General features: G+C 36.6%; 1 protein-coding gene across 2 annotated transcripts; it reads right to left on the reverse strand.

Annotated features, from left to right (window-relative positions):
* Nucleotides 1–518: 518 nt before the first annotated feature.
* On the reverse strand, nt 519–13,291 carry LOC131010318 (probable dipeptidyl-peptidase 5). 2 transcript variants are annotated; one of them, XM_057937781.1, is made up of 18 exons: nt 12,941–13,291; nt 12,136–12,323; nt 11,233–11,337; nt 11,040–11,111; nt 10,722–10,869; nt 8,362–8,444; nt 6,271–6,326; nt 4,879–5,015; nt 4,650–4,740; nt 4,491–4,556; nt 4,129–4,351; nt 3,042–3,143; nt 2,849–2,934; nt 2,642–2,764; nt 1,330–1,399; nt 1,157–1,248; nt 968–1,072; nt 519–902 (listed from the first exon to the last, which is right to left on the reverse strand). In XM_057937781.1, the coding sequence occupies exons 1-18, from the start codon at nt 13,234–13,236 to the stop codon at nt 789–791; spliced, it is 2,157 nt and encodes a 718-aa protein (XP_057793764.1). In that variant the 5' UTR covers nt 13,237–13,291; the 3' UTR covers nt 519–788. The 2 variants fall into 2 exon arrangements, with proteins under 2 accessions (XP_057793764.1, XP_057793763.1); XM_057937780.1 differs by having other exon boundaries at nt 11,233–11,340; nt 12,941–13,261.
* Between the last annotated feature and the right edge of the window lie 316 nt (nt 13,292–13,607).

A 13,607-nucleotide genomic window follows, 5' to 3' on the forward strand; every position in this document is an offset into this window, starting at 1 on the left:
GAAATAAATAAATAGCGTGAGATCTAGATAACCAAATAATACATAAATAGTTGGTTGTAAAAATATTGACCAAAGAAAGAGAGAGTTGTGATGTTAAAGTAAGGGCAATTTGATACTTTTAGTTACAAGTTGGCTAATATTTATTGAAACTATATTGATGAACAACTATTGATTTTTACTAAGTTAAATGAATATTTCGCACCATTAACATTTCAAAGAAATCCTTATTGATTATTGGTGAATTTTTTGTATTTATACTATACCAACCCAAAGTCACTTATCTTTTAAAATTATTTATTAAAAAATATTATATTTTCAAGTTGTGGAGTTTTTGAAACATGATTTATATGTCGAATTTATGATTAGTTCAATCGTGCTCCTAATTATTAAATGACTTTAAAATAAAATTGGGTTTTAAAAATAAGATTTACATTCATAAGTAGTAGAGTTATATATACATATTTGTGTGTCTAATCTTTAATTGTTGTTGATCGAATTCCTAAAATCACTTAATGAAATTCGTTGAAACATATTGCTTTCTACCAGAGAAAATATTATAGAATATTTCAAAAAAAAAAAAGATTATTCAGAGTGCTGACGTGTCAATTACAAGTATAAATTCAAAAATAAAGTGAGACTCGAATGTCTGAAATTATCTTCAAAGATACGCCACGTAAACAACTGACTACAACTACAAGTTTATGTATAAGATTCGAATTCCAGCAACACACTTTAGATGTAGCTACTCACAACCGCGGTAGATGAAGCATTATAGGGAAAAGCAGTACTCAATCAAGGTTGTCGACCTTAATGGGAGTGATGTCGTCGGCAACTGTAAACTTCCCGACCAAACGGGCAAAGAATAGCATCTGCTGTTCAAGAGTAAACTTGATATTCTCCGCCTGCATTTCCATCTTAGTCAGAGTACCATTCGACAACAGACAACTGAGAACAGAGAGCACCATACCTTGCGGAAACCATGCTGTTCTCCTTCGTACTCTACAAGAGCCACTGGCACACCTTTATCCTTCAATGCGTGGTAGATTTTACGAGCTTGATTAGGGAGGACAACCTGTAACATGAAACAGATAGTCACTTGAAATCATCGGTATGATTAGCACATGAAATATGGTTAATGGTGAAGTTGAAGAAGTACCTTGTCTTCTAACCCTTGAAACAGAATCATGGGGCAGGAAAATTTGTCCACAAAATTGATAGGTGATCTCTCAAAGTAAGCATTCTCATCGCCTGCAAAGTTTTTAAGTCCATTGAGTATCAAGTAAAATTTCACATGAAGATTAGCATATCTCTATATGCTTAAATTCTTACCTACGAGCTTGTCTATATAGTGGGATTCAAACTTGTGCGTGTCGGACCTCAGTGATTTCAAGTCAGCCACCTGGGCGCATATAAGTTACAAGTTACAACACTTATTCCTTATGCAGAAAAGAACAAGCTATAAAGTAATTGGCATCAGACAAGATTTAGCAAAAACTCAGGTAATACACAGCAAAAATTAGAATAACACATGTTGATTGGTGAAACAAAGGGTAGGTAATAAGGGATGAGAAATACCAAATGCGAAGTCAACCTAACTATAAATACAACTCCGATTCTAGCAATATCTGATACCAAAAAGCTCGTAAATCTGTTATTTTGCAAGCAACTCTAAACTTTACTCAGTCCCTCCTCTAAGATTCTTCCTTATCCTAGAAAATTTTCCTTTTAATTTCCAACCACAATGACAACATAGAGCTGGAACGATGATCCCCCCATAACATTCTTTTTGTATTAATCCAACTGCAAAGATTAGACAAAAATAAATCATTGATTGAACACTGCAAACCTCACTGAATGCTTTTTTGGTACTATATTCCATAGTTTTAAGTGAGTGCAATTTAGGAAGGCATGGTCAACGTATTCAGTCTGATTCCTGCCTGACTGGTTTGGGGATAAAAACTATATTGAAACGTCTTTGCAAAGTATGACAAGTAAGTAGCTTCCCTAAAACGAAAAAACTAACAAATTACCTGAACTTTTCGAGACACTGAGTACCTTCCAGATTGCTCTCAAGAAATGGAAAAGGGAATATTTGATAGGATAAAAAGGATTTGCAAGAGAACCTACCAGAAGGATCCAAAAGGAGCAGGGCAGGGAATTATGAATCAAGGAGACAAAGGAAACAATAGGCTTATGATAGAAAGAAATAATGTAGAGCGTAAAATCTGAAGAAGAATAAAACTAGAGAAAATTTAAACAATTAAAGAATATGCCTTAAAAGTATCAAGTGTGTGCATATAGCTGCATAGTACCTACAATGTAAGAAATAGCTGTCCCTCAAACAAATAAATACAAAAGGTACATAGCATAACCCTCAAAATATCTCTTTCCAGATAAGATGCCACAGAGTGCTTGAAGCACTGTGATAAATGCCATTACTTGACATTGCAACTGAAGATGATAAAGCACTGTGAAAAGTACTAAATACAACCAAGCACTACAATTTGTTTCAGCAGAAGCACATGATATAATCAATTTATAGATACTGGTCACTGAGTTTTTTATGGACGACAACTATGAATAATATTGGAAAAAGTGATATTCATACTAAAGTATAGTTACTATAGTCTATATCACTCACTCCATACAGCGATGCCCCTGCTCTGAATGTGTCCCTAAATGCAAGTGCAGCTAGGGTTGTGTATCCACCAGCAGAACCTCCAGTGATGCATAATCTTTCACCATCAACTTTTCCACTATCAACCTTGAAACAACAATTGGATAACCATATAAAGAGAAAAGTCATTATTGAGCCCATTATCAAGAAATGCATAAAATTTTCTGATACCAAGAACTTGGCGCAGCTGCAGCAGTCATTGACATCAGTGATTCCCCAGCGTCCAAGCAGCCGATCTCGATACTCACGACCATAACCTTCAGATTTTACTCTATGGTAAGTATAAACTATACTACTGGAGATGGAGTACACTAATATTGACCCAAAAAAAAAAGGAAACAAACGGAGGAAAAATTAAATGTACCTGTGCTTCCACCATAATTAACATCAACAAAAGCCCATCCACGGCTGGTCCAATATTGGATGCTGAGATTTAAAATGCCACGAGCCTCAGCAGTTGGGCCACCTGTACAGTGCACGATTAAAGGTCGATTGTCACATTCAGCCATGCTGGTGATTTGTGAAGAAAAAAAGAAAGAAAGATAATTAAATGGAAATCTGTTATTGCTAGCAAATGGAAGTTAACAACAGATGATCCCGCTTCTAGATAATGTGCAGCCAGAAAAATGCATAGTTTAGCCATTCATTTCTAAATTTCAGTACATGTTAGCTTCAAAGTTGAAAGCAAAATCTTGAATCAACTAACTCTATAAAGTTGAGACTTACGTGTATTAGTTTAGTTTCAAAGTTCAATAAAATAGTTCCAGGGGGATGTTTTATATTTCCATTTCCAAATTTCTTAAGTCACCAAATTTGTTAATTTCATGCTCAAACCTCTAATTCAAATGTTTATGGGTAACAGCAATACTGTTGATACATTTTGTAATGGAATCTATTTAAATAGCTCAACAAGAATATTTTTTTTTACATCTGGTCTGAGTAACATAAAACACAGGTAAGTAACCCCTCCCATTATTTATACGAGCAAAAGATCTCATTAACCTAATGGCTCACCCTGTGTGAATGCCCACTTATTACACAAATATTTTCATTGAGATGTTATATGCAAATAGACTTGCATTTTCAAAATAAAAGAGAGATTCAGATATGCTTGGTATGTTTCAGTTTCTATCAGGTAACACAATATTGGTTTTTATGGAAATGTCAATAGAAAAGCAAATTAGATAATGAACTAAAGATCTTAAGATCCCCAAGACAACTCGCATGCAAACTCTGTCAAGCTTGTCTATTTGATTGTATCTTCCCACATAGGTATGTGGCTGTTGCTTGGAAAAATTCCTCCAGGATGACATGGCACGAGCAAAATTATTTCCCATTGTCATAAATCTCAAAGTGAAAGTAATTATGCAGCTCTATCATTAAAATTAAAATTGGTAAATGTAGGTTGCAACTCTTTGTTTAAGAAATCAAATCGAAGAATACAAGAATACCATGGCTCTTTAACAGCAGTGGAGGTCTCTCTCCCTGCGTAGCTTGAAACAGAGGGTTGGTTGGGGGATAAAAGTATGCATACGCGCTTTGCCCAGGGACTTCAGTAGGGAACTCTATCAGCTCCGGTGTGCTTATGTACGATCGTATGGGTGGACTTATATAAGAGGATGACCAGATAATCTTCAGATCAACTGCTTTGGACTTTTGATCATCCAATATCACCTGGAAAGACATGACATGAATTTGCAGATGAGCCCACTGATTATGACAATACCGATGAAAATGAAATAAACACAAACAAGAGCTACAACTAACATGTAACATATTTTTGTTTTCATTGGAAAATAAAAAGAACCGGCACCTTAGCTATTGACAGAGGATGACTGGCAGAAGCTCCTTCAACATAAAGGCAGTCAAGTCCAGATTGCTGCATATAGACGGGAATAAATTTGAACAATCCCACTGTGTACTCTTAAAAATAAAGACTAGATGGAACAGAACATAAAGCAATGTTGATTACTATATTATTTATATCAGTGAAAGGAATATCAAGTGGCAATATTTTGCTCTGCATCACATCCACAATTGCAAGATATGAACTCCCATTCATCCTGCAGGTATTTTCCAACATCGAATAGATAATGAAAACAATATGAAAATTAGACAGCTGTCTTATCAAAACATAACAGAAACAAAGTCATGCAAACCAATACTGAATACAAATTCACTTAGCAATTCTTCCTTCATACCTATAGCTGCAAGAAATCAAGTTCTTTTGATCAGGAGTCTGCAGAAAGTCGTACGAGTTCGAGCCAAAAACCCATAGTGGTTTAGTGAACTCAGCATTTAGAGTATAAACGGGCAGTACTTCATTTGTGGATTCCACCTATGAAAAAATAAGAAAAATATGAGACCACGCACGTATGGCTGCACCCCTATGGATTACATGTAGTAAAAAACAAAAAGAATATGAAATGTATATATTTAACCAGTAAAGCCACAATTCAAAGTTATTTAAAGTTAAGGCAAGCCAATCCAACAATACTTAGAAGAGTACACACAGATGACAAGATCCAGAAAACAAGAATATTTTTCCATTTTCTGAGAGAAAATAACTCAGACTTAGGATTAGGAAGGTAAAATGACAAAGAAATGTTGGTACACGACTTGCTTGAGGACATTCACATTAAGGAGAAGATTTACTCATTTAGCAATCAGTTAGTTTAAGGACATCAGTTCTATATGGAAAAGTATTCTTACATCCAAAATAGGGGTGGGAATAAGTTCGGTTTCGGTTAACCAAACTGAAAATCCAGTTAACCGAAACTGAAAATGGTGACAGATACTCACCGGCTACCGATCCAATCGGTTTTCGGTTAACCGAGTAACTGATTTTTTTTCAATCAATTCACCAATCATCATCTCAAACAATACATAAACATAAACAACAATCAATCATCATCATTCATTTTCTCACATCTCAAACTCAATGTCAATAGTAATACTCAATAAATGCATAAACACGAACTTCAGCAGCTCAATAAACATAAACATTCAAACTCCACTTTTTCTCATATTGGCAGACTACAACTCTGCAGGACTCTATGTCGCCTGAGTCCAACAGAGACCAACACTGTATAGAAATATAAATTCATATATAAGAAAATATTCACATTGTTAAGCTTAACAACCTAATTGCTCAAAATATTTCAAGGGTTTTTCTTTTCCACAATCTACCAACCATCAAAACTAGACATAATTAACATCTTTATTAGTAAATATCAAAAGTTTATCTATTACTTTCATTTTTTAGCCAAAAAAATGCCCAACACATACACTCATAGTCTTCATTTTTCATTTGTTATTATTAAGTTATAAAGCCAAGAACCTGTCCAAAAATCCTGATCAAGGAACACAGTTGGGTAACAAATTTAACATGGAGGCAACCTGAAACAATTGGACTCCAGTACAACTATATGCATAGAGAAACATGACCAGATGCATCAAAACTCTATGGTGGAGCTTTCACTAAAAAAAAATAATAATAAAAACTCTATGGTGTAGAAAATCAAGACATAAATAAAAACAGTTCTCCTAGACAAGTAGATTACAAAAAATAAAATAAATATTTGAATACATACCCATTTGTAGATATTCCAAAACCCACTCTTTCTGTCACTTATAAAAAAAAGTTCCCCTGAAATATTAGGAAAAATGCAAAATTAATGTAAATGAACAGTAATAGTACTAGGCTGTTTGTATCTTGTCAAACAGTATTACATATAACTAATTACTAAGAAGCATGGGGACGAATACGGGGACGTAATTACGTCATTTTTCCAAAAATCATGATACAATACGGTTTAGTTTTATTTAAAATACATTTTATAAATTCATAATTCACCAATAATTAACACTACTAATTCATAATAAAGTTAACCAAATAAAACATAGTCTTAATTATTAATACTTAATAAAACACACTAAAATGTTAGCCTTCTTCACTCATCATCCTCCTCCCTCATATCTTCATCATTGAAGACAACACTCTTCAATTTTGGCTCATCAAGAGATAACTCAGCAAACTCTAACTCCCCAACATCTGCAAGTGTCCCAAATTTATCTCCTCCTATATCCCACATCTTTGTTTCACCTCTTATGTAATCACGTGTTCTTCTAGATAGCAAATGAAGGTTGCTATGAACGAACACCAAATCTTCAGCACGTTTAGGTGTCATCTTGTTTCTTCGCAAAGAATGGATGAACGAATATGTGCTCCAATTCCTCTCAGCACATGATGAGAATGTGGGTTGCATAAGTTGCTTCAATGCTAAACTTTGAAGTGCACTTGTTCCATATGTAACCCACCAACTCTTGGAATCCATATCATGGCGCTGTGCAATCGAATTAGAATCGGCAAAATCACCTGTCATGCTAGAGAAGTTAGCAAACTCTTGTGCCATAACTCTTCTTTCAGACATGAGTGGGAAGTATTTCTTCAAACAATTAATCATTTCCTTAGCAACTTCCGGATCCCTATGTGGTGCGACTCGAGGAGTCCTCAGAAAACCATTCGGGGCTATAATATCTAAAATTCAAATAATTGAATTAATAAAAATATAGTCTAACAGTACTTAAGTTAGATGTTTAATATAAATTGTTACCTTGGATTGAGAGAATGAGCCAAACAATAAAGGGGAGTGTTGTTTTTGTTCCAACGACTGACTATTAGACTCCCTTCATTGTTTGGCTCATTCTCTCAATCCAAGGTAATAATTTACATTAAATATCTAACTTAAGTACTATTAGACTATATTTTTATTAATTCTATTCTTTGAATTTTAGATATTGTAGCCACGAATGGTTTTCAGATGACTCATCTCGAGTTGCACCATATAGGGATCCGAAGTTGCTAAGGAAAGGATCAATTGTTTCAAGAAATACTTCCCACTCATGTCTGAAAGAAGAGTTGTGGCACGAGAGTTTGCTAACTTCTCTAGCATGGCGGTGATTTTGCCGATTCTGATTCGATTGCACAGCGCCATGATATGAATCCCAAGAGTTGGTGGGTTACATATGGAACAAGTGCACCTGCACTTCAAAGTTTAGCATTGAAGCTACTTGTGCAACCCTCATCCTCATCATGTGCTTGGAGCAATTGGAGCACATATTCGTTCATCCATTCTTTGCGAAGAACAAGATGACACCTAAACGTGCTGAAGATTTGGTGTTCGTTCATAACAACCTTTGTTTGCTATCTAGAAGAACACCTTATTATATAAGAGGTGAAACAAAGATGTGGAATATAGGAGGAGATAAATTTGGGACATTTGCAAATGTTGGGGAGTTTAGAGTTTGTTGAGTTATCTCTTGATGAGCCAGAATTGGAGAGTGTTATCTTCAACGATGAAGATATGAGGGAAAAGGAGAAGGAGGAGAATGTGGATGATGAGTGAGGAGGGCTAACATTTTAGTGTGTTTTATTAAGTATTAACTAATAAGACTATGTTTTATTTGCTATTTGGTCAACTTTATTATAAATTAGTAGTGTTTTGCTTATATTATTAGTGAATTATGAATTTATAATATATATAAAATATATTTTAAATAAAAAAACTAAAACGTATTTTTGACGTATCGTATCATGATTTTTGGAAAAATGACATATTTACGTCCCCGTACCGTATCATATCCGTATTACGTATTCGTCTCCATGCTTCTTAGGTCAGTACCTTCCGGTGACCACTTAGGTTCAGTTAGTGATTCCAAAATTGATGGGTTGCCACCAGCTACACAAATCTTTTTTTTAATGTCCCTGAAAGGCACAATTTTCAATAAGGGAGGCAGAAAATGACGGAAGTCGGGAATTCTCAAATTTTTAATTGTTAAGTTGGCTGAGCTTTTACTAAAATGAGGAGGAAGAGGCTCCATCTACATTACATTCAAGATTGATTAAGTAATCGTCACAGTGATTGTGATACTATTATGACTATGATAAAAATAATTACTTGCTAGTGTTACCACATTTTGTTCAAAGAAAACAACAGAGAATATAAGTGCAAAAAAACAAAAGGAGGGAAAATGAAAAAGAAAGAAAGAAAGAAGGGTGTCAACAATGGAAGGCAGGCAAATAATCGCAAATTGTAAACGCCTGATTTGATTTTGAAAATGATGTTGTGCCGTTCAGATAGTTTACAAGAGTTTTAAGATACAGGCAGCAGTCAACAAGTATAATGATAGACCGTGACATCTGTTTCCTTTTCTTTTTCTTTTTAGTTAAGTCAGTTATTTATTCTTAGTTTTTCCTGTCAGGTATTTTGGGATAAAGGCCTGTAACATGAGCATAGGCTTTTAGGGAGAGTTTCCTTTTTACCTATTTAATAGGCTTATCATAGTTAGAGTCTTTTATGTGGAATTATAGTATTGTTTAGGACAGCTATTGCTGTAGGCCTCGGTGAGGAGTTTCTTTTAATTTCTATCATTTATAATATTACCGTTCAGTTCTCGTTCTCCACTTTTACTCTATCAATTGGTCCGACCTGCCATGGTTGCTACGACGCGCAGCACCGAGTCTCGACTGGATTATTTAGAGAAAGTGGTGTTAGAGTTGCAGACATCGCTGACCTCCCTCACCACAGCAGTCGACGCTAACCGTTCTGCCATGGAAACTCAACTTGCAGCCATCTTGGCCGCCGTCTCTTCCACTGGAAAACAACCCTTCGTTCCAGATGATCCCGGCGACTCTTCCACTGGGAAACAGCCGTTCGTTCCCGACAACACCAACCCCACCACTATTCCGATTCAAAAATCTGACTTACCCGGGTTCGATGGATCTGATCCCGTGGGCTGGATTGCTCGAGCCAACCAATATTTTCTCTTCCATCGCATTCCCCCGGCCATGAAGCTGCAGCTTGCTATTATCGGCATGTCGGGCGCAGCTATTTCCTGGTTACAACTACTCCTGCGTCGTAACCCCAACCCGGCATGGCCACAATTCACCCAAGCCTTACTGGCGCGTTTCGGCGATGCCTCCACGCTCAACACCTACGAGGCCTTGTTTCTATTACATCAAACAGGATCTCTGGAGGATTACATCGCTGCTTTCGAAAGCCGCGTGGCCCAGCTGCCTCCCCTTTCGGATGACCAGTGCTTAGGATATTTCCTCGGTGGTCTCAAGCGTTCGGTGCGAGAGCAGATACAGGACAACGCTCTCACTGACTACACCTCTGCGGTCAGCGCTGCGCGCCGTGCTGACCGTCCTAGTACCCCTACCGTGTTTTTCCCACCGTGTTACCCCTCTCACAGCCGGCCAACCAACAGCCACAGCTACCTACTCTTCCGACTCCACGGTTTCTGCCGCCTCACTACCTTTAAGCAAGGCCAAAAACTTTCGCCAACTGCCGCAATCAGAGATTCAAAAACATCTTGCCGCTGGTACCTGCTTCCGTTGCTGTCTGACTTTCGGACCCCTTCACCGCTGCCCGCCTAAGACGTTGAACGTCCTTGTGTGTGATGAATGGGGGGAGCCCGAGTTCGATGCACTACACCAGCATGCGCCTGTTGAGGCATCCAATTACCGGTCCATACTTCAGCCTTGAGGACAAGGCTGTTGTGCCGGGGGAGGCTATTGATAGACCGTGACATCTGTTTCCTTTTCTTTTTCTTTTTAGTTAAGTCAGTTATTTATTCTTAGTTTTTCCTGTCAAGTATTTTGGGCTAAAGGCCTGTAACATGAGCATGGGCTTTTAGGGTTAGAGTTTCCTTTTTACCTATTTAATAGGCTTATCATAGTTAGAGTCTTTTATGTGGAATTATAGTATTGTTTAGGACAGCTATTGCTGTAGGTCTCGGTGAGGAGTTTCTTTTAATTTCTATCATTTATAACATTACCGTTCAGTTCTCGTTCTCCACTTTTACTCTATCATATAAGGGATAAGACTAGTTGGGAACCAGATGCAGGAAATCTAAAATCGAAAGTTATGTTTGTAATTGTACTTTTGCAGAAGATTCAGGACACATGGTCAAACCTTGTAAACGTAAGTGCAAGAAAATAGTGCACACAAGATAGAAAGTGAAGTACAGATCTACCAACCCATTCTCAGAGATATATCCAACCCAAAGTTCAGACTTATCCCATGGCATGTTGGGGTGACTCCATTCAATCCACGCCATTCGTTCTCCTTTGTGGTCAATCCGTGGAAAAGCATAGAAGTCATTTCCTTCAACCAATATCTTAGGTTCTGCATTGTGTGATGATATTTTTCACAGGACAAAGGACAATAAGGCCTTGCAAAGAATAATAGAAAGAATAAATCCACACTAGGTACTCTCTGCAAATATATAGTACATCCACTGCTAAGTATTCTAAAAAGGATAATTGCCTAGGCACAAGAACAGATGCAATTGTTACCTTTTATATCATTTCCACGAAGATCAACAGATACAATTGTTGTGATGGAACATGTACTACTTTCACGGCGATCTAGCAGAAACGCAGACACAAATCATGTATAGAGATCTAAACAAAAATGACAAGAAAAAAGAAGTAACAAGCTTCCTTTGATATAATATTACAGAATAAACTATTTATAGATTCCCAGTACCTTCCATTACTGTCACATAGCAATTTAATCGAAAATCAAAAACTCCATCAGCATAGCACACATGTGGTCCATTGTAATCTGGTGTGAGTGGTACAGGAGCTGAATCTGCTAAGACAAATTAACAGCGCAGCAAAAAGGTGTCCAGTAAAATGTTTTCATATTGATAACAAAATTAATTGAGTCAAATGGATCGATCGTACTAGAGATAAGTTGTTATACAAGAAGTCATCCAACAACATTGCACTGATGCTTTGAATTAACCTTGATAGCCAGACTAACACAAACTATAAAACTGATGCATCTCGCTTGGGTGAACACCTAGTTAGTTAAACAACTATCTCTGTGGTTCCATTGTTAGATCCATTTCTCAATTCTTGTTTTATACCAGTTTTTCTTGTCCTCAAAAAGCCCTATGTTCAATCTATAAAAACTTCTCCTTCTGAACCTATATCATACTCAGACCTCAAAATTTCCTTAGACGCAGCAGGCTATTCAAGTATGAATTATCAGCATTAATAGAAAATAACATCAGGACCTTAACCACTCTTCCTTCTGGTAAAACCACTATTCAGTGAAATGGATTTACAGAACCCAGTTTAAGACCTGATGGATGTGTCAAAAAGTATAAAGCTACACTAGTAGCTAAGTGTTAGTGTGTTATACACAGCAAGCACATGTTGATTATCTTGACATATGTTCCCGTGGAAAAACTTGTGACCGCAAGGTGATGCACTTTTCCTTTCTGAACTTTTAGATGTCGGTAGTTGATGTAGAGAGGCTTCAATTTGTATTTTGAAACCAGCATTTCATATATGAAATTACAACCTCTCTCTAGATTTCCTTGACAGTCACAATGAGACAGAAATAATGCAGCGAAAAGAGCAGGCTAAAAAAGATATTTACCTTTGGATGAAATTGACTGCTTGTAGAGTCTTTGATCCCTATAGTTTGAGAAGATAATAGAGTCCCCTGAAATGCTAAAAGCCCCACCACCATATTCTTGTGCCACAGTCCTCACTGCAAAATCTTTCGGTGTAATATCAATTGGCTCGTCATTCTCATTGTCCGCTTGTCTAACCAGCACATTTCTTCTGTAATACCAAAAAACCCCGGATCAATTAAATGCAACACAAGATTTCCTATTTTCATAGATACAGCCAATATTGTACAAAAGAATGAAGTCATTTCAATAAAACACAGATCATAGTCCTCCTAAACCCTAAACTTTAAACCCTTAAGCTACCAAAATGCGTACAAACTCATACACTGACAAAAGTGAGAAAACCCTTGCTCCGGTTCATCATTTGCATTGACCAAGCTGAACTCACTACTTCACACTCATACACTTCCAATACATATATCATCTCAAAATTAAGAAAAGCCTCAAAAACTTCTTATCTGCATAACTAGAACAGCAAAATCCAAGTTCATAACATACAAATTCGGTGAATCACAACAACCTTCATGTATTTATCCAAATTAACATAGACTCCAAAAAATCCGAACGCTCACAAACACACTCTTGCACAACAAACTCAATCTCAATAAAACCGAAAGCAAATATGTACAAACAACATTTTTTTCTCATGTCCTGTCAAAATAAAAACCCACCTCTTATTCTTCATATACAAACATTCTTTATCATGGAAAACACTGATAGTGCATAGAAGCGTATTAGCAGTAATTGCAAAAACAGGTAAAAACCAACCCAGATTCGGTAGGCCTAGATTCGAGCCAGTATAGGCGGCCCAGAGAGTCTGTCGCAAAGCCGCCGAGTCCTCCTGCGGAGCCAGAAACGACGTCTGCGGTGATAGGGGATGTCCAAGAACCATAGGGGGCCGTGAGTTTGGTTTCTGAGGCGGAAGACATTGTAATCGTCGAAGCTCGCCTTCTGCAGTAAAATGGGAGTTTGGGGGCGTGGTGGACTCTGGAAATATGCAAATGCGGAAGGAGTAGGGGAGGGCGGCAGTGACGACTGAGAGTGATGACTGCGCAAAATGCCATATGTTGCTCAATAAGCTCTCCGTCCTATATTTTTTGATTGTTTTAAATTTTGGATAATAACACAAGTAAAAAAGAAATCTTATTTAATCTAAAAAAAAATATCAAAAATATCTTATTAGTTTGTCCAAAGTAATGGTAATTGTGAATCTAATTCTTAGAAAAATAATTTCATGGGACATAAATTTAAATTCCTTATCTTATGTTTGAAAATATGAAGAAAAGTTATTAGAACTTTGAATTTGTGTTCATAAATTAAAATTAAGATTAAAATCACATGACTCATAATTTTAAAAAAAGTTCATATTAAATTATTGATTGAGATAATAATAATAATAATAATAGTAGTAGTAGTAGTTAGTATTCTAACCAAG

This window comes from Salvia miltiorrhiza, chromosome 2, assembly GCF_028751815.1.
Source record: "Salvia miltiorrhiza cultivar Shanhuang (shh) chromosome 2, IMPLAD_Smil_shh, whole genome shotgun sequence".
Classification (NCBI taxonomy): domain Eukaryota; kingdom Viridiplantae; phylum Streptophyta; class Magnoliopsida; order Lamiales; family Lamiaceae; genus Salvia; species Salvia miltiorrhiza.

Excerpts from the sequence above, each read along its gene's own strand:
- LOC131010318 (XM_057937780.1), bottom strand. The coding sequence starts at position 13,236 with ATGGCATTTTGCGCAGTCATCACTCTCAGTCGTCACTGCCGCCCTCCC. Across the intron at positions 6,327-8,361 it reads ACCTAAGTGGTCACCGGAAG|GGGAACTTTTTTTTATAAGT; the intron begins GTACTGACCTAA and ends CTAATATTTCAG. Across the intron at positions 1,400-2,641 it reads CAGGGGCATCGCTGTATGGA|GTGGCTGACTTGAAATCACT; the intron begins GTGAGTGATATA and ends ATATGCGCCCAG.